Raw genomic sequence first — 24,343 nt, 5'->3', positions numbered from 1 at the left:
GCTAAATAATTAATCTATACTCGATATTCAACATTTAAATGGTATAAAATTAAATAAAAGTGTAATTTCTTTCCACTAATATAAAATAAAAACATGATTAAAAATGAAATAAAAGTGGATGCATGGCATGAACTAATTTTAAATTAAATACTATTATAAAAGAAAATATAAAAAAGGATTGGAGATATATTTATAATTTGTTTAATTTTGCTCCCATACAAAATTTAGGACGAACCATGGAATCACTGAGAAACACAACACACAAAGGAATTTGGATACATTAATCATGGCATATACAAATTTTATAGAAAAGTACCAAAAAACTTAACATTACGAGATTTTTCTTTTACATAATAAAGATGTTACGGCATACAGAAAAATGGGTTAAAAAAAATTCATCCTTAGACGATCTGAATCCATTCACCAGTGCTGGGAACACCTTTGTAGACGGCGAAGAGAAGATAGTAACCGGGCGGTGCAACATTTCCACTGGGTGGTGCAACCGTCTGGATTTCAAAAGAAGCGCCACCAGCAGGGTTAACACCACCGACACCCAACAGAAGCATCCTCATGTTCATGGAGATACTGTGCGTGGTAAAGGATGGAGCTAACATGGTAAGCTTGAGACTCTGCTTGGTCACGTCCTTTTGGTTAAGGTTGACCTTCACGTTGAAGTTCTGTCCGTATCTGATCTGTTTTGGTGACGTGGCGATCTTTGGCCTCAAGGTGGCTAGTGCCGGGTCGAGGTAAGGTGGTGAGAATTTCTCAACGCGAAGCTCCGTAGGGAACTCAACGTTGTACTTGTAACCGTCGTTGGTGTTGCTTCCAGCGACGAGAACCTTACCGTCGGGGATAGCGATGGCGACGGAGTGGTACATACGTGGGATGTTGGTGGCAGCGAGCTCTCTGAAACGCTTTCCACGGGCGGCACGAGGCTTGTACAAGGTGGGAGCGAAGTTAGGGTCTTTACCGTATCCCCATCCTGAACATCCACGTTTACCTCCGTTGACTAGGAGTATGTCTCCGTTAGGGAGGATAACAGTGTCACTCATGACTCGTGGAGTTGGCATAGTCTCTATCTTCCATCGAGGCTTCGCGCTGTTGATTCTTATCCTTGCACAGTCCTGTAGTGCTGGTTCGAATACCTACAAGACCACAAAAATAAATCAACATTTTACTCAGTTCAAAAAGAAAACCTGATCTAAAATTTTGTGCTATACTAAAAAAAAAATTTTAACTTTTTTTTTTTAATATAATTTGAGAAGCTATTTTTATATATATAAATTCTAAAAAATTTGGATCATAAGACTAATGTTACATTAGACTGTATCCGGCCTTGAAACAGGGCTTATAAAGTTTGGTTCCAACAATACCTTTTTGCTGGCACGGTAATAAGCGTCGTGTCGGGTTCCACCACAGACAAGGACCTCAGCAGGGATGACTTTAGGGTTTTTCATGTAAAGATGGATGGGGAGGAGTGCTGAGGAGCCTGATCCAGGGTAGTTACGGGAACCACCGGGGAGCTGAGGGAACTCTTTGATGACCTGGTTTGTTTTGGGGCTTAGGAGGATGGATCTGTTGTTTGCGAAGATGAATAGGTTACCGTCGGTGTTAAGCCATACGAAAGGGTAGAGGTTGTTCTCTTCCGGGTCGTCTGTTTGCTTAAGGAGCAATGAGTCGTAGATCTTCTTGTTGTTTTGTCCTTCCTCTGGGATGTACTCGTAGTTCATGGCGTCACGTCCTCCAATAATGAAGAACTTTCCGTCAGGGAGAGTTGCTTGCGTTGAGTACCATCTCTTCGCAGCCAAAGCCTGAGGGTATTCATGCCATTGGCAGTTTGGACAAGCCGCTAGGTACCTCGCCGTGTTGGCTCCTCCTCCGTATCCTCCAGTGCTCACCATTGTTCCGTTGACGGTCAGACCTCCAGACGAGCACCATGTATCGGTGGCAAGCTATCATGAAAAGTATGTGAATAAAGATGTTCAATAAAAGTCCAAATTATACTAGATATTATGTATGTGAATGGGGATATGATACATACGGATAGAGGCTTAATGGCACCGTTGTTGACATCAATGAGAACCGAATGAGCCCAACAATCGATCTTGTTGGTCTTGGCATTGACGACGTGGCATGGAACACCCGGAGGCAACTTAATCTTTGAGATTCTCCAGATGGTTGCGTCATAGAATTGGACCTGGTTGATGAGTGGCATCAGACCTGCATGCATAGCTGACACACCCGAGTTTTCCAAGAACAACTCCCACTTTCCAGGCCAGTTTGTCTGAGCTTCTAGAGCACCGCCTGATCTCCTTTTTCCTCCAGCTTTTCCACCGGTAACCACTGGCTTAGCAACCTCCACATCATCGTGGTCGTGAACGTTGTTGAAGCCAGGGAGGAAGGGAAGAAATGGTAGAGGGAAGATGGCATCGGACACAGCCGCTAGCATAAGGACAGATACTGTCCATATGACTCTTGTTGAGGCTCTCATTTTTTTTTTAATTTTTTTAGATTTTTATTTTATTTTTAGTCGTCCCCGGTTTTAGTTGGGGAGATGAGAAATTATGATCCCAGGCTTATTTAAATTATGAATGCCTGAGTAATAAGTTTTTGTCTCAGCGTATTTTATAGGTTCTTGTACTAGTGTTTATTTTTAGCGTTTGCTATTTTTAAACGTGTGGTGAGAAGACGTCTTTCCTAAACAACTTCTAGTTTTGTGGAGACTCTTTAATAAAAGAAAAAGATTTGGGGTTTCATATCTGTCTCTTGTGCTCTTTTAGAATTACGTGGTTGCAGACAATATAATAGAGACGGTAATTTCATAGTTAGACTTAGATACAGCCATACAGCTAATAACTCTTTCCTTTAAAACATTTTTCGTATGGTTAGATTTTCAAATTCAAGTTTAGCTCTATTCTTTAACGTGGTATTAGTTATTTTGGACTGACGTGAACAAGTTCACGTGAATTTGTTTCTGGCTTATTTCCAAAAATATTATTACTAATTAGAATTTGACGTTAGTTATATTTTTGTCCATTTGATGTAGAATTTGGATTGATATTCCAATAGAAATTAAAAAGCCATAACATATGAATATGTAATGAATAAGGCCGCGTCTACTCGTGTAGAATAATATGACGGTGTTATGGACTATGGTATGTGTTGGACCCAATTTCGGTCAGATTTTGATGGGCCTGAATAAATCGGTTGTGCAACCTATCAAAAGCCCGATCCATGCAAGTCCGGATCGATTTAAAGAACCGGAGATCGCGAGGAAGTTGAGAGAAATCCGAAGTCAATCGATTATAAAAAGAGATCGTCGGAAACAAAGAAAGGACATCGAGAAAACCCTAGAGAGAGCTTAACACACATCGACCTTATTTCACTTCTCTTTTTTCTTATCGATCTCATTTGTAATATTGGATCTCGTTTCTCTTATTATATTGAGTCTTGTTCATCAATAAAATCCATCTTTGCCTATTGGAATCTGATTACATCGTTGTGTTTTAAAGATATCGTTGGTCACGTAATCTTTTCTTTCCCGGATTAAACTTTTGATCATAAGTTATTTTAGGATCTACGGATCCATGCATGCATGTACAACTTTTACTCAGGTGTGACGTATGCAAGTTTGGTATTCTTCTAAGAGCGTGGTAAAGAAGGATGTTGTTTCAAGCTGTACTGCAGTGCGCCAAAATTACTTAGGCATTAGTTCACGAAAATTATAATATGCATCATTTATTCATAACTTCCAAACCAGAAAAGAAGATGATGTTCACGCAAAATCTACACGGAAAGATCCAACCAACTGTATTCCGTATGACTTAATTTACTTTATGTTTCAAGTGTTCTGCTTTACCTTTAAAGGTGAAGTGTAACCATTATAAGCATGTGCCCACTCTTTCTTATAGGAGGGAGATAAGTATCACGGCGTATTAGGGAAAAGCTTACGAGAAAATGATAGATCAAAAAATTAGTGGACATAATAATACAAAACAACTACCTTGCGGCTACTTTTCTTGATGAAAACTTTCTGATATTACGGCAGATACATTGATAGAATCTTGATAGGAAATAAAAACTAAAAGAGTATCTTAAACTTGAGAACCTTATTGTAATAGTTAATCATGGGCATGTCCTTAGAACATAATGAATTGAAAGATTCATCCTCCTTTAACGAAAGTTTGTACTTTGGAGCCCAATTGGAAGTAAAGGAGATCGAGCCGGAGCAACAAAATGGATCGTGCTTGGTATGTTTTAAGTCCCAAATCACATATTAACAAATATTTGGTTCACAACTTACAAGCCTTTATGAAGCCCTTTAGTTTGCAGAGAAAACAAGAATAAAGTCGTGGTTTTAGATGCTGTTTTACATTTCAAGCTTTTATATATTATCGGACGGAGATACATATATTACAAATCAGCTTTCACTTGTTTCTCCTGGCTTCACAAACCTGCATGCCCTGTAGACGAGAACCACTCGTTAATAACGTAATAAAACCATCCAAGCGCTGAAAATATTGGAAACTAAGAAAAGCAATCTACATAAACATTTAGGCTCCTAACAAGAACGTAGCATCCAAGGCATCTCTGAATCAATACACACCATGACCTTAAAAGTTTAAATGGACAACCATAGATTTTGTTACTGTTATAATTGGCCATGAAAGGTTAACCTATCAAAAGATCAGACCAACGGTGAAAGGAAGACGCAGACAAAAGCCAAAAAAAAATCAAAACACAAAGACTATCTCAGATGTCAAATCCCAGACAACTAATGGAATAGATAGAACTGACATATAAAACAAAACCTATATCGCCAAACATCTCAAAGGAAGATACTACCCCTACCACATTGGCATCAAACAGAGTAATAGTCTTGAGGCATTTAGAAAAATAAAACTTTGAATATCTAAGTCCATAATACAGAATTAAAAAATATGAATTTGTCGACGGATATAACCTTTACGTTATAGCTTTTAATATAAGTTGTGTTTTATGGCTGCACCTAACTAACTGAATTTGAATTAATATAAGTTGTGTTTCAAAAAAAAAATGAATTTGTCGACGGATATAACCTTTACGTCGTGAACTGAATCAAGAAGAAGCTCGTGTTCCTTCGCAATCAAGACTCTCGTCGAAATTCTTCGAAGGGTACTTGGCGGTTACGACACCGACCTCGAAGACAAGATTATCCCCGGAGGATCGAATCCCGGTGATAGACCACCACTGATAAAACGCCCTGACACGAATCCCACGGAGCTCCGCGATCTGACCGTGCGTGATCCGCCCCGTCACCTTGTCCGAATAAGTCGCGAGGTAGTTGTCGGGAGGAAGCGTGATTTTGCACGTGCCGTGGAGGAGGAGGGAGAAGTCGCCGGAGGTTTTGTTGATGTAGTAGTCCTTGACGGAGAGAGGGAGGAGTCCTATCGGGAAACCATGGCTCGTGAGCTCCGCGTGGGCCCGACTCGGTGCTTTGACTTTTGGGATAGGATCCTGTAGGGAGAGAGGTAAGAGGACGAGGAACGAGACAAAGAAGAGAGAGATCTTCATGTTCGTCCTGGCGAAAAGTAAAAAGCTTCGAATCCACAGAAACTTTTTAGCAGAGTCCTCTGTTTTTGTTTATCTATTTGGGAGACTTTTCGTTTTGGAGACTTGGTTTTGTCGTTTTTGTTGACTTTGAATTCCTATTCTATTATTATATTACTTGATGTCTTTTTTGTCTTAAATATTTATTATATATATATATATTTTAGATGCAGTTTAATAAATAATATATAAAAATATAGCTTATTTTAAAAATAATACAAGGTTTTTCCTTATATTATATAAAATTTATATATAGTAACTATAATTTTTTTTGGATAGAATCATATATTTATTTATTTTTCTTCTAAATTTCATATATTATTATTTATAATTGTATGATATTCTCTATTAAATTAAATTAAATTTTAAACTATTAATTTAGTATATTATTAATTTATGGGCTGATGATCTATTTCCCTTTCGTAACTATTATATAACACAATGTCCACATAACCCGTAATTATTATCTTTTGAATGAATGTTAAATACCTGTTTTTCATGATTTAAAGTTTGAATTGTATTTAACTCGTAATTAAGTTTGGTTTAATGTGTACCAAAATATACTTAACCATTAAACACCAATTAAAATCCAAATTAAACCAATAATTTTTTATATTAAAATAGCTAATCTCACATTCATTAAATAAATGGTCAAGATCTCCAAATTATTAAAACTATAGGCATAAAATAATTCTGTTCTTCTCGATTTTGATGATTTGCGAATTTTTATTCTTTGGTTTTCTAACTTTTGGTTTTATTTTGGACGAGTGTGAGATTAGTTATTTTTATAGGGTATTTTTGGTTTAATTTGAGTTGTATTGGTGTAATTTAATTTGAGTTTTGTTAGGTGTCTAATGGTTAAGAATATACTTTGTACACATTAAACCAACCTTAATCATGGTTTAGGGGTGTATATTTCAAACTCTTAAGTTGAGTTTTAAAAATGATTCGAACTTTGAATTAATGGGAAACATCTATTTAACATTTATTCGATGGATGTATAGAATAAAATCTTAACTTCGTGTAGAAATGGTGATATATGATAGTTTTCATGGAAAAATAGATCGTCAATCCTTAATTTATAGGGCATTAACTTATGAAGTTTATTGTTATCACTAAATTTAAAATTATTTTCAGAATATTGCATAGAATTTTTTTGAAAGATTATATGATCCTCTAATTAGACGTGATTTTTATTAAAACATAATAAAACTAAGCTTAACATGTCTGTATCAACCAATTTAAATTGCATCAACTAAAATTTTATTAAGTGCATCAACCAATTTAAAGGTCTACATATCTTCATCAGGGAATAGCTCATCCTTTAACGAAGGAGCAATCCACTGAATCTGAATATAAGTAATCTCCCAAAGATCATCATCCTCCTTCTGCACCAAAATCTCCTTCTCCTTCATCGTCCCAATCATTATAGTCAAAAGCTCAGGCACCACCTCCTGAAGCTTATTATCACCATACTCCCCCAAATCCGCCTTCATACACGTGTCCATCCTCCTCAACACCCCCAACCAAAACGTCCTAAACTCCGCACTCCCAACAATCTGCTCCAAGTAATGCAAAAACACGTTCTTAAGCATCTTCATCGCTATCTTCAACGTCCCTTCCATGCTCCTCATCTCCCTCTCCGCGCTCTCGCGCCTCGAATAGTCTAGTAGCTTCTCGTGCAAGTCATCTATCGTCGGGAAGATCACATGGTCTATGCAGTAGATGCAACCCGACGGCGTGAACCCGAGATCCTCGTGCGCCATGGTGAAGCTTCTCTCTAGCGACGTCACCGCTCTGTTGCGTATCTCTTCTCGTCGCGCTAGCGTTGTTTTTCGAAAAGCCTCGGAGAGTTTGAGGAAGAGGTGGTGAACGAAGTTGACTCCTCTCAAACTGTTCTCCTCCACTGAGGATGAGCTGCTCGTGTTGCTAGCCACGCTGAAGTTATTCACCGTCTCCGTGGATGCTGTCTTGTACCATTGTATTAACATTGTAACTGACTCCGTCATGAGGTCTAGTATCGTCAAGTTCTTCTCAACCGCGCTGTTTCGCAACGCGACGAAGCTGAAGGAACAATCAATGCAATACGCGTAGCTTGACTGGGAGAGATGGGACGCGTTGGTGGACATTAGACCGATGAGAGCGTCAACAGCTTGCTCCTTGGTCTCGGGATGTCTCCCGCACAAAGAGAGCAGCTGCAAAACGCTTTTCCAACCGATCTGAGTTTGGAGACTAGCGGAGTGGTCCGTGATAATCCTGCTGACAAACTCTGTTATCGTGTCGTAACAAGTGTCGATAATCTCTTTATCTATCTTCCACATGATCGTTATCGACCTGAAGATCAGCTCCTCCGGGAGCTGATCTTGAAGGTTAGCAGCGAGAATCTTTATGCAGACTTTAAACAAGCCCGGGATGCCTTTTTCGACGAAAGGGATGGGGGAGAAGAGAGGGAAGTTAGCTACGTTGAGGAGATACTCATGGTAGCTAGGCCAGAACATGTTGAACCGGTGGATGTTGGATAAGGCCACAGCTATGATCAAGTCCCAGCAGAATTTAACCGTCTCTTCTTCCTCTATCGCCGTGCTAAACTTTTGTCCTTTTCCTGCAGCTGCGTAGATCAATGAACGGCCTAGGTTCAGCACTGCCACATCAGGCAGCACCGAGCTTTTGCTGAAGATTTGACCGATTCTGCATTGTTTAATGACTTTGAGATTCTGCTCAAACTCGCTCATCCCAAGAGCTACAGACTCTTCAACGCTGTCTAACGCCAAGAAGTGTGAGAATCTACCCATTAAGCTAGAGCCTTGTCTCCTGTTGAATTTGTTTTCTTGGCTCGCAAGCATGTTTAGGTCAGATTCGGATAAGGCTTCTTCCTCCGTTGTCTCGAACTCTATAGCAGACTGCGGAAGAAGCTGGAGCTTTCTTAGCTTCAAGAGACAGTCCACAATGTTCCTCCACCCTCCTCTGATGGAATCTCCGAAGCTGTTAGCGAGCGTGAAGACAGCAAGAGTGGCCATTCTAGGTTTCATGTCGTGACTAAACGCGAAGAGAGTCTCTTCAGGGGTTGTGTAAGGGTTCAACAGCGTTGTGAATTTACAAAAGGAGGCGATTAGCTCGTCGAGAATGTCTTCGAGACCGTACTGAGCAACTCTGGCTATAGAGATCAAAGCGTCAACGCACTCGTGAAGCACTTCGTCGTCGTCTGAATGCTCGAAGAAGGCTGAAACTGCAGCTATAGATGGACCTGCTATGGTTGCAAACATGTCTCGTCCTATTCGCCGATCAAACTGGCACATACTCAAAGGCTGTGTGGTCCTTGTTCTGTTCATCAGCTCAATCCATCTGTTTGGATTCATCTCCACCGGACCTGAATGTGTCGATAAGGCGAATGCGTTTGTTGAAATGGATTGAAACAGCTCTGAGAGGTACTCTCTTGGAAGGTCTTTTCCAGCGTTGATGGCTCTGTTGTTGCGGATGAACTCGTCTTCAGTCATTTTCTTCTTAACCTGAGGGTTGTGTTGATCTGTGTTGAGCATGATTAGCGAGTAGCAGAGGATATGGACAGTGTCTTTGCTTGCAAAGATCTCTGAAGACTGTTGATTATAGAACCTCTCGGAGAAAGCTTCAATCATACGTTCAATCTTTTGAGACTCTCCTGGTAGCCGAAACGACTCCAAGAATGTTCTTAAAGCAGTATCAAGATTCATGCCTGTGAACTCAAATGTATGTGTGAAGCTTTTGAGAACACTGAGATGCAACTCGTCAGGGTCTCCAAGGTAATCTCCAATCATTGTCTTGTCCAAACCTGGTGTGAATCTGAAGAAAGAAGCTAATGCCATTGGATCAGGAGGGTCAGAGACTAAGTGGTTATACTTCAAATACTCCAAACCCTTTTTCTCATCTCTATTAAAATGGTTAGCAGCTATAGCTAGCTTCCTCTTTTGTGCTTTCCTTACTCTTATATGCTCCACCCATGTCTCAAAATCCTCTTTTGGCTTCTCTATCCAAAAGGGTATGTACTCGTTAATCTCAACCGGGCTTGGCTTGATAGCGTTTGAGTCTTCTTCCTCACCACCTTCATCTTCCTCTCTATCCATGTTGTCAGCTATGTTGTGAATCAAGATCACAAGACCTTCAAAGGCTTGGATTTGCATAGAGGTTAAGGGACCAGATGTAGGGAAGGTGTGTCTGCATAGAACTTTGCCTGTCTCTTCAAAAACATTCCTACATATGGGATCACAATCATAGTTCACATAAGCTTCAACTATGAACGCAGGTTGTCGACAAAAGTTGATAAGCCCTTCAAGGGCCACTTCTTGTAACTGAAGGAAGCCTGTGAAAGCTGTAACTTTAAGTAACACAAAGGAGAAGAAAGCTTCAAGTTGTAGCCTCACAAACCTAATAAAAAGAAAGACATTGTTTTAGCATATTTAGGTTTACTTGTAAGACAAGAAACATAGGACTTACTTGCGGAGGAAGTGATAGATGTTAAGGATACAACTAGAGATCATAGAGAGGACAAGAGGGCTTGAAGAAGCTCCGTAATGGATCAAATGGTGAAACAAATCATCTTGAACCATCCTAAGAAGCTTTGGATGTTGCCCTATAGCATCACCGCTTAACTCAATGGCGCTGTTGATTAAGACCAAAGCGAAAATCTGCACATCCTCGTCCGCGGTGTGGACGCTTGTCCCTTCCGAGTTCTCGACAACCTCAACAACATTGAGCAAAGAACATAAGAAATGAAAAATGTCGATGCAACAGCGTATTCCATATCCGCTGTTCATGTCGATTTCGTCAGTGTCAGACTCTGAATCTTCACCACCGTCTTCTCCTCTGACTTCAAAGTCAGGTAACCTAGAGAAGATGATCTGAATCAGCTCATGCATTGTGTATCTTCCATTGCGCTGGAGAAGATCTCCTCTACCAGCAGATTGTTGTACAACTTGGAAACATGTGTTGACTATTGTGCAAACCGCTTGATCTTCTAGTAACTCCTGTGTTAGTTCACTTCTTATTAGAAAACTTTGATCTAAAAGAGAAAAAGTCATGTTATGAGCTTCCAATTAAAACTAATTTCTATAAATGTATTGATCCTAATTGTTTATATATTAGTTTATTAATTCTTCAACTACCAATATGAGATTTTATTCGTAAAAGCAAAAGACAAACGAACCGAGGCTGGATGTTTCATGACTCCGGTTAGAACTTGAAGGATCCTCATCATCACCGCATCTTCAGATATCGAATCTGTTTTCTCCAAACGACAACTAGTGATCCCAGAGACAATAGAGTTCATAGCATCTTTAGCACCAGGACTTTTCTCATCAAAGATTTCAATCTTAAGAATCTTCAAGATTGAGGACAAAGCCACCGCTGTGGCACTTGCGGGGATCTCATCGCTTTGAATGACTTCAAGGAAAGGCGAGAGGTAAACCGAAGGATCTATGGTGCGCCATTCTTGCTGAGGGTTGAAGATAAGGGCTCTCAGAGATTTGAGAGATTGTTGGACTGATGAATCACAATGATCTGTTTCTTGTGGAGAAAGATAACTTTCTGAGATGGGTCTACGGATGACAGCAAGGACTGCACCAACCTCTGTGTTAAGCATGCATGAAATCCCTAACTCTTTACGCTTTGCTTTCACCACGGCTCTCTCCATGTCTCCCACCTTACCACACTCTTTTTACCGACAAGGAAGAAAAACATTTAGAAACTATTTCCTTATTTATCTTGTCTATGTAAGGTCTTGCCTTGGTTAGTGCAAACACATAAACTATATTTGGAATGTATGTTTTAGTGGCTGAGACTTAGTAATGGGTGATTTTAATTTCAACCACTTGTCTTCACATATCAAGGAAAACTCCATCATCCACGGTCAATTTCTCTATGGAGCTAAAGATAGCGCTATTGGAAGCTAATGTAAGAAATGCAAACTCAAATTAAGACGTATTATTTGGATTAAACTTAGGTTAAATATGTTTATTTGAATAAAACTCTACAATGTTGTCAAGAAACTATTGATGAATGAGGGGAAATTCCTAACGTTGTAGTGTGTTTTTATGATCACAAAACTCTTCCAACAAAAATTTAGTTCAACTTTTTTTTTGTCAAACTTCTAATGCAACTTTATCATTTAGAAATATGTAAATTGTATTCCTACATAACTACATTGCTTTTAAATTTTTCAAATAGCTGTTTTCCATAAATGCATTATTTAATAAACATGTTTATTTGGAGTATTGGAATGAAAAATCACAAAAAGAGACATAAACAAATTAGTTGGATAAATACTAACCACATCTTTCGATAACGAAATAAAATATAAAGTTATATAAAGTCACATGATAGGTCGCTGTTGCTTTGGTCTAGTTTTCCTCCATGGTTGGAACGGCTACGGTGTCCTCTTTTTCTTCTTTTGGTACATACACTTGAGCAACATGATGAAACTACTCTTCGATAGAGAAGACATATTTGCAGAAGTAGTTTCGTTGTGGTTGAATACCTAGATAGTTTATTTTTTAAACTTGCTTAATTTAGTTTGTTTTGATTGTAGATTCATTTCAACTACAATTTTAATTACTATTAAGTTTAACTGGAATGTTTTTAATCTTAAACTATGATTATAATTACAGAAAAAGTAAAATAATTTCTCTACAATATTTATGAAACTATACCAATTGTAGAATAAACCTTTATATTTGCATTATGTTGAAAATTTGTATAAGATAAATTATATTTTCGAAGAAACAAAACATCAAATTTCTTAATATAGATATCAATTAACATTTCGATTAATCCTTTCTACTTCCATTTTTACATTATATCCATTTTGTTGTTAACTTAAAAAACAGTTATAAACAACTAATTATTACAGTTCAAATAATAATTATAACATCAAATTTCTTAATATAGATATTAATTTGGAATGTATGTTTTTGTGGGTGAGACTTGGTAATGGGTGATTTTAATTTCAACCACTTGTCTTCACATATCAAGGAAAACTCCATCACCCACCGTCAATTTCTCTATGGTTTAAGATAGCGCTAATGTAAAAAATATAAGCACAAAATTAAAACATATTATTTGGATTAAACCTAGGTTAAATATGTTTATTTCAATAAAACTCTACAACATTGTTAGAAAACTATTGATGAACGAGAGAAAATTCGTAACGTTATAGTGTATTTTGAAGGGGATAAAAAATTCGTAAAACTTTTTGATGATCATAAAATAACCTCTTCCACTGATTTCAATAAAAAGAACTCTTCCAATACAGATTTAGTGATGTATAATGTATTCCTTCATAACTACATATTTAAAATTTTCAAATAGCTATTTTCCATAAATGGATTATCTAATAAACATGTTCATTTAGAGTATTGGAATGATAAATCACAGAAAGAAAGATACATAAACAAATTAGCTGGATAAACACTAACCACATTTTTCGGTAACGAAATAAAATATAAAGTTATATAAAGTCAAGTAGCTATAATCCTTTCCTTTTTTTGAATAATTTGGATAAAATTCAATTTTAGGATGCATTTTCAGATATTTTCAAAAAACATTAAAAATAGCTTTGCATTTTTTTACTGATACTTTCATATCTTACATTTTACTATTTAAATATTATTGTATCTTAAATTATGAGTATAATTACAGAAAAAATAAAAAATATTTATGAAGCTATAGCAATTGTTCAAACAGTTTCTATTTGCATTATGTTAAAAAAATTGTATTTTCCAAGAACCACAGCATCAAATTTCTTAATATAGATATTAGTTAACCATATGACAAAAAAAAAGATATTAGTTAACCTTTCAATTAACCCTTTCTATTTTCATATTTGACATTATATCCATTTTGTTGTTGAAGTAAAATAAAACAGTTCTAAACAAATAATTATTTGACTAGAATCCGAAATCCAACGGGGAATATAGTTATGGATCCGGGTCGGGTCAATCTCGAAATGGGCAGGCTACTACTAACTGAAAAATATCAAAATCCGAATCATCCATCATCATCTTCTTCTACCCTGAATCAAAAACCCTAGCTCTTCTTCCTTCTTTCGAGTGAGTGCGATTACAATGCATGGCCACGACGAAGATGTCTACTTCTCCTCATCTTCCATCAGAATCAATCCCTCTCCTCACGATAACTCTCTCCTCTCCAATCTCCAATCCTGCTCCAAAACCTTATCCTCTCACCTCTCCAACACTCGTCTCTCGCTCACTCGAATGCTCGACTCGCTCAAGAACCGCCACGCCTCTCCACGGTTAACCCAGACCCGACCCGTTCGTCGTCACAATTCACCGACTCAGATGCTCAATTCAGTCACACAGCTCATGATTGGCAGCAAGTCTCCGCTACTCTCACTCTCCCTTATACAATCAACCCAATCGATTTGGTCGGACCCAGGAGCTGAGAGACTAAGCTCGCCGCTGCTTTGCTGCGCATCTCTGTCTCTAAACAGGCCTAGCGAATCGTCGACTCAGTCGGTGGAAGGGAAGGATGTGGTGCAGCAACAGCAGCAGGTTCAGAAGGGTCACTCATCGGCGAGTCGGAACGCGGAGGAGCGAGTTCTGATAAGCGAGGTGTTGGTGAGAACCAAGGATGGAGAGGAGCTCGAGAGGAAGGACTTGGAAGTGGAGGCGTTGGCTGCTTTGAAGGCTTGCCGAGCCAATTCAGCGCTGACTGTTCGAGAGGTGCAGGAGGATGTGCATAGGATTATAGAGAGTGGGTACTTTTGCTCTTGTACTCCTGTTGCTGTTGATACACGCGACGGGATACGTTTGATGTTTCAGGTATATATGCATTGTGATTGCTCTTTTTATATAGATGAGGGAAAAAAAAAGAGGCTCTTTTTATGTTTTTGGGATGCGAATAATTCTTGTTTTTTTGCCATAAGGTAGAACCAAACCAAGAGTTTCGTGGGTTAGTCTGTGAAAACGCAAATGTTCTTCCTTCGAAGTTCATACAGGAAGCTTTCCAAGATGGATTTGGTACGCCTCCTCTAATTTGGCTTGCTTTTTCGTCTTCTGTTAGGATGTACTTATAAGTTCGTCACTATAAAATGGATTCATAACACTGGAACCTGACACAATTTCGAGTGATGATGATAAAGCTATAGTTTTTATAACACATGGTGTAAAATGTGTGTGTTTTAGCCTTGAATGGAGAAGATAGAATATGGGTAGGTAGTATTAACAAAATGTTTTCATGCCTCGCAAATTATGATCGCAAGCTGTTATCAGATATGTAACTGCTATGAACCCGAGCATATGAAATTCATTTGAAGTTTTTCTCAGTGTACATGTAAATGTAGTAAGACTAATTAGTTGGGATTTTCGTGTTTAATTGGCTAAGGTAATTGTTAGTGAATTGTGGTGTCAAGTTTTGTAGGGAAAGTGATTAATATCAAGAGACTGGAGGAAGCTATCACATCCATCAATGGGTGGTACATGGAGCGTGGTCTTTTCGGAATTGTAAGAGTTCTTTGTACGCCATATAACTATTTTTTCCAAAAAATAAATTTACATCCTGGAGTCAGTCACTTACTTTGTGGTTTTTAATACTCGCCATTCTGTTGTCTACCATTGCAGGTTTCTGATGTTGATACACTTTCCGGAGGTATAGTAAGGCTTCAAGTTGCTGAAGCAGAGGTTAACAACATATCTATCCGATTCCTTGATCGTAAGACGTAAGTTGGTACCAATCCCTCCCCCTTTTTATGAAATTAATAGTGGTTTGAATAGTTAGTAATTCTGGATGACACTGGCGGATTCCTTTTATTTCAACTATTACATTAGGATTTTGATTTGCTATTGGTGTCTTCTATTTTTAGTGGCGAACCAACTAAAGGGAAGACAAGGGTTGAGACAATACTTCGACAGCTTACAACAAAGAAGGGACAGGTATTTTTGGACTTTCTCAGCTGAGATGTAAATATAAGCTGGTAACTAGAACGTCATATTTGACCTGGGTTATTAGGAACCACTCTTGATGGTATCATCTATTGATGAAATCGTTTGAAAACCTTATTCTAAATTAAGTCTGATCACTCTCTAAGGTGTTATACTGTGTTTATATTCTTCAGTTGACAAAATCTGAAAATTTCTTAGCAAATTTTGCCGTAAATAGTTTTATGCTTGACCTTCCAAGATGCTGTGGACCTCTACATATAGATCTTGCCTAATCTGGCTTTTAATCGCTGTAGGTCTACAGCATGCTTCAAGGGAAGAGGGATGTTGACACTGTGTTAGCCATGGGAATCATGGAAGATGTTAGTATTATTCCTCAACCTGCAGGTGGTGAGTAAATGTATTCCTCGATTCCTCTCTGTGCTTAAGGTGCAGTAGCATGATTGGAGAAAGTAAATGCCTTACTTATCCATCAGGCACAATAACGACAGTTTTTAAAAGTGTATAGTAGCTGAAACTTTGTACACTTATCTTGTTTTTTTTTCCTGGAAATGTTAGATAGTGGGAAGGTTGATTTGATCATGAACTGTGTCGAGCGTCCTAGTGGTGGCTTCTCTGCTGGAGGTGGAATATCTAGTGGGTAAGTTTAGTTGTTAACTACATACAGCGTTTCACTTTTTTTCTTTGGTAGATTGACGACAAAGTTTGTTTATTTCTTATTTGTAGAATCACGAGTGGCCCCCTATCAGGACTAATTGGAAGGTAAAATCATGTGACATTGCTGTCTTCTGTAGCATTAAATCTATATATACTATTTGTGACGATTCATTTTAGCTGTGGCCCAAGCTGGGTTTATTTAGTAAAACACATTACTGGTGGAACTGAATTTATTATATCATGCAGCTTCGCTTATTCCCACCGTAATATATTTGGAAGAAACCAGAAGCTTAACGTTTCCCTAGAGAGGGGTCAAATTGACTCTATCTTTCGTATAAACTACACTGATCCATGGATTGAAGGAGATGACAAGAGGACATCCAGATCTATTATGGTTCAGGTAAGACCTTAACTGGGGTTCTGGCTCTTTTGGCTATCTCAGTGAGAATGTTAAGTTGACTAATAGACTAACTAGCTTCATATTGTGTCAGAATTCGAGAACTCCAGGGAATCTCGTTCACGGCAATCAACCAGACAATGGTAGTCTGACAATTGGTCGGGTTACAGCAGGTATTGAGTACAGTCGGCCATTCAGGCCAAAGTGGAGTGGTACTGCTGGACTTATATTTCAGGTATCTACTGTCCTCGATATTTTCAAGTTTCTGTGGAACACAATCAACACTCACCACAATAGTTCTGCCTCCACTGGATCTTGCACAGTGTGTATATTTGGCCTACTCCCATTTTCGTTTTAATTTTAATGTTCCAGCATGCTGGTGCTCGTGATGAACAAGGGAACCCTATCATTAAGGACTTCTACAGTAGTCCTCTAACCGCAAGGTATATATTCTCCAAAGAGTTGAACTCACTGTCTCCACCAATACTGTATTTGGCCATTTGAATTTGATACATCCTATTTTTTTATGTTTGCTCGTGTAGTGGTAAGACCCATGACGAGACCTTGCTAGCTAAATTCGAAAGCATTTATACTGGCTCAGGTGAACATGGATCAACAATGGTCAGTCTCAATCCTCTCTTGGTAGTTACATTGTCCTTTTCTTTTTCTCTACGCTTAACTCTATCTGTATTTCTATACCAGTTTGCGTTTAACATGGAACAAGGGCTTCCTGTTTTGCCCGAATGGTTATTTTTCAATCGAGTGAATGCTCGTACCAGGAAAGGCATACACATTGGACCAGCTAGTTTTCTATTTAGGTATGCTAAACTACTTGCAGCATAACATTTCTTTTAAGCTTCATTCGTCTTTTGTGATTCTAATCACCATTTCCCAAGTTGTATATGGCTTATCTTACCTTGTTCATGTTTTACAGTCTGTCAGGCGGACATGTGGTGGGAAACTTCTCACCTCATGAAGCATTCGCCATCGGTGGAACAAACAGCGTAAGAGGTTACGAAGAGGGCGCTGTAGGCTCTGGTCGATCATATGTAGTGGGTTCAGGGGAGGTCTCTTTCCCAATGGTGAGACTTTTCTCTGACAGTCCTAAGATCTTGTTTTGTAACAAAGATGAATGTTATGACTCTCATTCTTGCCTTTCTTTTGCAGAGAGGACCGGTCGAGGGCGTCCTTTTTACAGATTATGGTACTGATCTGGGATCAGGAAACACTGTCCCAGGTACAGTACAGACGAGGCTTTCGTTTTTTTTTCCTTTGGCATCTTACGTTGTAAAAGTTTTGAAATCTCTCACAAGTGGCCATCATCTTTGTTTATTTATGTCACTTTAGGTGATCCTGCGGGGGCTAGGCTGAAGCCTGGAAGTGGTTACGGATATGGTTTTGGGGTGCGTGTTGATTCTCCGTTGGGGCCTCTACGCCTTGAGTATGCCTTCAACGATAAGCACAATGGAAGGTTTCACTTTGGTGTTGGCCAACGGACCTAAACTTACCAGTCTCATCTGTTTTTTATTGGTCCTTGATTCTAAAAATGTTTTCTTGGTCTTTGTCGTACATTCATCTATATGACTTTTGTTAATTATCTCATCTATTTAGTTAACTCACTGTCCTGTGTAATGTTAGAAAACTCCGAGATTCATTTGAAAAGCTAAGATATTTATATGAAAGTTTTCTGCTATGACAGTACACTAGACTTTGATCCGATTTTAAAAGCACGGGAATATTTTTTAAAAAATATAATTTATGCTCTCTCTGTTTTATGTTAATTGTGAGTTTAGCATTTTTTTTTATTGTTACGAAAATAGTATATTTTAGAATTTCAATGAACTTTCTAACTTAAAATTAAATACAAATTCATTGATTTTATAAATAATTTCATTTATCTCAAATATTAGTGGTTGAATATGTATAGTTAATAAAAGCTTTATTACACTTCAATCATTTTCTTAATCTATGTGAAAATATCGGAATAATATCAATAGATTTTAACATTTGATAAGTAATGTTTTAATTTTTTATTTGGAAATTTTTTTATAAAAATATTCGAACTAAATTTGGTTAAATTTTTTAATACCCAAATTTTTTGCTACCCAATTTAATATCTCAACTAATTATTATGTCTATTTTAATACACAAACTTTTGATACGGTCTTTCTTTTTAATACCCAAATTATGTTAATAATTTTCAAATAAAATTTTAAAAATCTTTAAAATTCACAAAATAATGTGAAAGATTCTAATTTTATTTTAATCCTTAGAAATAGAAGTAATTAAATTATGGATAATCTTAAATTGTGTAATAATTTTTTTAAGAATTAAATATGAAATTTGGTTTATTTTTGGAAATAGAAAATAAATTTATTTTCTTTTCCTTTGAAATTGAATTTTTTATAAATTTATGATTTTTTCCATGATTTAGTTATATTTTCTTTGCTATAACTTAAAATAAAAGTGGAAATTTTAAAGATTTTGGAGGTTTTTTAAAATTTTGTTTGATACTTATTAATACTTTTGATTAAAATAAACAAAGTTTGAGTATTAAATGAGCATAGTTTTAAAAGTTTGTGTATTAAAATAGGTAAAATAATTAGTTGACTTATTAAAGTGGGTAACAAAAAAAATTAGTTGAGGTATTAATAGTATACATCATTATATTATTTTATATTTATATTAAATATAAAAATAATCTAAAAGGTTACTTAATTTTTTTTTAATTATTTCAACCTGTTTCATTACGAAGTTTTAATAAAATACCTGTAATTTGTTTGGTAAATTTGTGATATATACTTATTTGATAAATTATTAATCATAAAATTTATTTGATGTTAGTTTATTAACTCTACATTATATTTATATAAAAATATTTGATTTCAATTTAACCCATAATTTTGCATATATAATTATATGTTCTCAAGAATAAAAACAATTAAGAATATGAATCTAATATTTATTAATTTTAAAGGAATGCAGTTTTTTTTATTAAAATACAAACAAAATAATCTATTAATTTAATTAATTTTATATTAAATGATTTTCTTGTAGTGTCTAAACTCGAAAGTAGTTATATTTTCAACTTTTTTATAAAATATTTGAGTGGTTTTAAATCAACTAATTTAAAAGAAGAGAAATAAAAGATTATTAAAAAGGTAGGACCTAATTTTTTATATTGTTTGGACACAAGATTAGTTATTGTGTTGTTTGGAAACACATTTAGTAGTATAGTGTTATTTACCATAATTAGAATAGTGAATTTAACTATATAGTAGAATAGTGTATTTGATTTAAAAACTAACAAAAAAAGTTTGGGTCAATGAGAATGATTTTGTTTTAATAAGAGAGATGATATTATATGTTTGGCTAAGAAAACCTCGTTGCAAGCGTTTCATAATGTTATGGTATCATGAGGAATGGAGAGCTCTGAATCTCTCTTAATGATAGAGAAGAGTGGAAACTTGAAGGAGTCTTCAAGGATGCCATTAACTTTGTCATCTGGTCGATCAAGTTGATCCACTGTTTAAGAGTTTCAAGAAGCAATCTGTAGAATTTTGTTACATTAAGAAAAGAGAAAAGATATTTCGGTGTATATATTATAGTGGACATGAACTGTTAAACCTATCTTAGCTCCGATAGTATTCCCCTGATATGGTTGTTTAACTTTGAACTAGATTCATGTAATTTCAAAGCTCAGAATTAGTTTGGATAGACAAAAAAAAATTATTTAATGAAAATTAAATTTATATTTATATTTTTTGTGCAGGATATAATTGTATCTTATTCACGTCAAACACAATGAATATTAAAAAATATATTCTATACTTCTACATTTAATCAAACATACCTTATGAATGTAGACGGGTCTCCGATTGTATTCAGCGAATTAAATATAATCTAACAAGTCCACAGTTTTGATAAAACAAAAAATAATAGCAACCGCCTTTCGGTTGTATAATTATTGAAATAAAGCAAAACTGTTATTTGGTTTTATATTTTGATTGGATTTTCAATACTTATTTGAACTTATCTTTTACAATTACTTACCTTTTTCATTATAGTAATTTTTATGATCATATATTATGCTGATGATGTATTTTTGACATTTAGAATAGTGTCAAATTCATGGCAAGTCATCTTATTGACTTCCTAGAAAATGTTTTGTTTGTTCGTGAACTGGACCTTGACTCAATCAATTCCTCTTTTTCCTGCTAAAAACCTTGGGTCAATTTGCGTAAAGCAAGTAACAAAACTCCAGTCATTTAGGAGTAAACTTGGTTAAAAAAAATTCTAAAAACATGAAAATAATTCGTTTATTTAATTTGTTTAAGAACGTAACAAACTCCATGTGCTCCCCAATTTTTCTGAGAGATAAATGCTATTGTACGTTAATTTTCTTTAAGAAAAATCAAATGATATCTCTAAGTCACTATTAGCCAACGCTAACAACCTTTATTAAAGGAGAGTTGTTGTCATCTTAAGGCATTTAATTTGTTTTTCCTCATTATCATGAAAGGCCAATTAAACCTAACTCTATCTCTATATATAAGAAAGAAACAAAGAAATGCTTCTTCAGTTATAGTTTGCCATATTGTTAGATATTCACCTAGCTCTCGGTGTTGTGCGAGTTAAAGACGTACTTCCTTGCAGGTTGATTAAAAGAGAGAAAGTACAAAACACTAATCCTTCAAACATAAATGACAAAAGGTGTTTCTAGTTTTTCTTCATCGAAAGTGTTTCTTCGGCTTGTTCTCGTTCTTGACACAACTTCTTCTCCTTCTCCGGAGATTGATCTGCGAAAAAGGTTATATTTTGATTCATAAATGATACATCAAATTGTGTTTTTATATTCATACATATATAATGGTAGAGATCAAAGCTTAACTTACAGATCTTGCCTCTACATTAGAAGATTTTTACCCTTACTCTCATTTAATCATACATAGGTTTTTAGGGTATTGATACACTCATTTGTGGTGAATTCCATGCATAAATATGAAAAATATATCAAGTTAGTATTTCTAGATATCCTTGTGTTATAGTTTACTGTTGTTCTAATAATCACATATTAACTTCGTACAGATACCTTAAATGGCCGCTATGGATCCGAGAAATAATGGTTACGTTGCTCCGCTAAATGTACGTGAATAACTCATTCCTTTTCATGTATCAAACTTTTTCATTTTTCAGTTTTAGGAATTCTGTGTAAGTTTTCATATAAAAACATCTGATTTTTCCTTAAAGGTAAAAAAAAAGGAACCAAGTTCAAGAATTATACTGCTTTTGTAGGGAGTAAGATAATGATATATTTAACTTGAATGTGATATTATTTTAAGGATAAGGAGAGAGATGAAGATATTGAAGTTGGTGAGGTGGTAGAGGTTCAAGATAACCAAAGTGTGGCATCTCTCAAGTCCAACGATTCTGACCTTAAGAAGAAGACTAATGATGGTGATACAAAGGAGAAAGGTGGCTGGACTAACGCACTCATTTTGCTAGGTACACTTTCCATGGCATACTTTTTAAACATACATAAATTTGTATAACTAAATCTTACATAACTTGACCAAGACAAAGACATGTACACATTCTATTGTTTTTAATGTCTTCGTTGTGTTTCTATCCCTGTACAGGAAACCAAGGACTAGCGACATTGGCCTTCTTTGGTGTGGGAGTTAACCTGGTTCTGTTCCTAACGCGTGTTATGGGACAAGGCAATGCAGAAGCTGCAAACAACGTAAGCAAGTGGACAGGAACAGTATACATGTTTTCACTTGTGGGTGCATTTCTCAGCGACTCTTATTGGGGTCGTTACTTGACATGCACTATCTTCCAAATCATCTTCGTCCTTGGTGTGAGCCTCCTCTCTTTCACTTCTTGGTTTTTCTTGATCAAACCTAAAGGTTGTGGCGATGGAAACTTTACATGCGACCCTCCCTCTTCCCTCGGCGTTGGCATCTTTTATTTATCCGTTTATCTAGTAGCCTTTGGATACGGAGGTCACCAGCCAACGCTGGCTACATTCGGTGCAGACCAGTTTGGTGATAATGATAAAACCTCCAAAGCTGCGTTTTTCAGCTACTTCTACTTTGCACTCAACGTTGGATCTCTCTTTTCAAACACAATCCTTGTTTACTTTGAGGATAAAGGGTTGTGGACTTTAGGGTTTTTGGTGTCACTAGGCGCTGCCATTATCGCATTGGCAGCCTTTCTCGGCCCTACAAAACGTTATCGTTACGTCAAGCCTTGTGGGAACCCTTTACCACGCGTGGCGCAGGTGTTCGTGGCTACTGCTCGGAAGTGGAGTGTTGTTAGGCCTGAAAACCACCAGGAGTTGTATGAAGTCGAAGGTCCTGAATCTGCCATTAAAGGAAGTAGAAAGATATTTCACAGTTCCAAGTTTCTCTTCTTGGATAGAGCAGCAGTTATAACAGATGATGACAGGTAATAAACGAAACCTCATATCATTGTTCTAAAAATAGGTATAGTCGTCCGCATGGCATTGATCCCTTATAAAATTTTAACTACCCCCTAACGATTTTTTGAACATTGTTTTATATATAGTCGTCATCTTTTAACTTATGAATATTTCTTGATCCATATAATATAGGAGCGGGACAAGGAACAATGCATGGAGGTTATGCAGTGTAACACAAGTAGAAGAAGCAAAATGTGTGATGAAGATGCTCCCTATATGGCTATGCACTATAATCTACTCAGTGATCTTCACACAAATGGCATCATTGTTCGTTGAGCAAGGTGACGTGATGAATGCATCCATCGGCAAATTCCACATCCCCGCGGCGAGCATGTCAGTCTTCGACATATGCAGCGTCCTAATATCAACAGGAATCTACCGCCACGTTATATTCCCATACGTGAGACCCACGGAACTTATGCGGATGGGTATAGGTCTAATCATAGGGATAATGGCAATGGTGGCCGCAGGATTAACAGAGATCCAACGGCTTAGACGTATCGTCCCTGGTCAAGCGGAGAGTGAGCTCACCATTCTATGGCAAATACCACAGTATGTTCTTGTGGGGGCTAGTGAGGTGTTCATGTACGTTGGACAGTTAGAGTTTTTCAACGGACAGTCACCAGATGGTTTAAAGAACTTAGGAAGCTCGTTGTGCATGGCTTCGATGGCGTTAGGTAACTACGTGAGTAGTATGATGGTGAATATTGTTATGGCTATAACCGCGAGAGGGAAGAGCCATGGGTGGATACCTGAGGATCTAAATGAAGGTCATATGGATCGGTTTTATTTTCTGATTGCGGTATTAGCTGCTATTGATTTCGTGTTTTATTTGGTGTTTGCTAAGTGGTACCAACCCATAAGCCATGATGAAGATAGCATCAAGGGAACTGGTGTAAAGAGGAAGGCTATCTCAGAGTTAGACCAAGTTTAATTTTTCTTTTCTATTTAGTTTTTTTTAGCTACAAGTCATCTTTTGAGGGTTTTTTTTCTAGTCGAATAATTGGTAGGGAACAATCTTTGTTAGGGATAATGAATAATAATATATTGTTGTTACTTGATTCTTCCTTTCAAGAAAATGTTTTGTTATTTTTATTCTAAATATTATTCTATTACTCAGTATTTGAAGTGGTTTGGTAAACAAAACCGTAATAAAACAATTAAAATTAGTTTATATTCAAAATTCTAGCAGGTTGTTGACAAAGTGTATTAAAATTAGTTTATATTCTATTACTCAAGACTTGACCCCCTTCTGTTTTAATCATGTGCATGGTTTCAAAATAAAAAGCTGAT

General features: G+C 36.6%; 5 protein-coding genes across 7 annotated transcripts; 2 read left to right on the top strand and 3 right to left on the bottom strand.

Annotated features, from left to right (window-relative positions):
- Nucleotides 1–239: 239 nt before the first annotated feature.
- LOC103845740 (aldehyde oxidase GLOX1) lies at nt 240–2,608 on the bottom strand. Its single transcript, XM_033282708.1, has 3 exons — nt 2,042–2,608; nt 1,374–1,952; nt 240–1,145 (listed from the first exon to the last, which is right to left on the bottom strand). The coding sequence occupies exons 1-3, from the start codon at nt 2,489–2,491 to the stop codon at nt 402–404; spliced, it is 1,773 nt and encodes a 590-aa protein (XP_033138599.1). The 5' UTR covers nt 2,492–2,608; the 3' UTR covers nt 240–401.
- A 1,411-nt stretch (nt 2,609–4,019) lies between these two features.
- On the bottom strand, nt 4,020–5,721 carry LOC103845739. 3 transcript variants are annotated; one of them, XM_033282739.1, is made up of 2 exons: nt 5,079–5,716; nt 4,020–4,454 (listed from the first exon to the last, which is right to left on the bottom strand). In XM_033282739.1, the coding sequence occupies exon 1, from the start codon at nt 5,551–5,553 to the stop codon at nt 5,098–5,100; it is 456 nt and encodes a 151-aa protein (XP_033138630.1). In that variant the 5' UTR covers nt 5,554–5,716; the 3' UTR covers nt 4,020–4,454; nt 5,079–5,097. The 3 variants fall into 3 exon arrangements, with proteins under 3 accessions (XP_033138630.1, XP_033138629.1, XP_033138631.1); XM_033282738.1 differs by having other exon boundaries at nt 4,020–4,463; nt 5,079–5,680; XM_033282740.1 differs by lacking the exon at nt 4,020–4,454 and adding an exon at nt 4,484–4,963 and having other exon boundaries at nt 5,079–5,721.
- A 1,045-nt stretch (nt 5,722–6,766) lies between these two features.
- LOC103845738 (ARF guanine-nucleotide exchange factor GNL2) lies at nt 6,767–13,536 on the bottom strand. Its single transcript, XM_009122622.3, has 3 exons — nt 10,766–13,536; nt 10,057–10,586; nt 6,767–9,987 (listed from the first exon to the last, which is right to left on the bottom strand). The coding sequence occupies exons 1-3, from the start codon at nt 11,249–11,251 to the stop codon at nt 6,882–6,884; spliced, it is 4,122 nt and encodes a 1,373-aa protein (XP_009120870.1). The 5' UTR covers nt 11,252–13,536; the 3' UTR covers nt 6,767–6,881.
- A 46-nt stretch (nt 13,537–13,582) lies between these two features.
- On the top strand, nt 13,583–18,269 carry LOC103845737 (outer envelope protein 80, chloroplastic). The gene is made up of 16 exons (XM_009122621.3): nt 13,583–14,396; nt 14,501–14,594; nt 14,995–15,077; nt 15,195–15,292; nt 15,437–15,506; nt 15,809–15,902; nt 16,071–16,152; nt 16,239–16,274; nt 16,416–16,569; nt 16,661–16,801; nt 16,939–17,009; nt 17,109–17,187; nt 17,269–17,384; nt 17,501–17,648; nt 17,734–17,803; nt 17,914–18,269. Exons 1-16 carry the CDS (start codon nt 13,680–13,682, stop codon nt 18,066–18,068), a joined length of 2,208 nt encoding a protein of 735 aa, XP_009120869.2. The 5' UTR covers nt 13,583–13,679; the 3' UTR covers nt 18,069–18,269.
- A 245-nt stretch (nt 18,270–18,514) lies between these two features.
- LOC103845736 (protein NRT1/ PTR FAMILY 7.1) lies at nt 18,515–24,111 on the top strand. The gene is made up of 5 exons (XM_009122620.3): nt 18,515–21,376; nt 21,655–21,711; nt 21,909–22,071; nt 22,206–23,016; nt 23,183–24,111. Exons 2-5 carry the CDS (start codon nt 21,664–21,666, stop codon nt 23,982–23,984), a joined length of 1,824 nt encoding a protein of 607 aa, XP_009120868.1. The 5' UTR covers nt 18,515–21,376; nt 21,655–21,663; the 3' UTR covers nt 23,985–24,111.
- Nucleotides 24,112–24,343: the final 232 nt, after the last annotated feature.

This window comes from Brassica rapa, chromosome A10 (genome assembly GCF_000309985.2).
Source record: "Brassica rapa cultivar Chiifu-401-42 chromosome A10, CAAS_Brap_v3.01, whole genome shotgun sequence".
Taxonomy (NCBI): Eukaryota; Viridiplantae; Streptophyta; class Magnoliopsida; order Brassicales; family Brassicaceae; genus Brassica; species Brassica rapa.
This window is presented reverse-complemented; position numbering and strand designations above follow the sequence as displayed.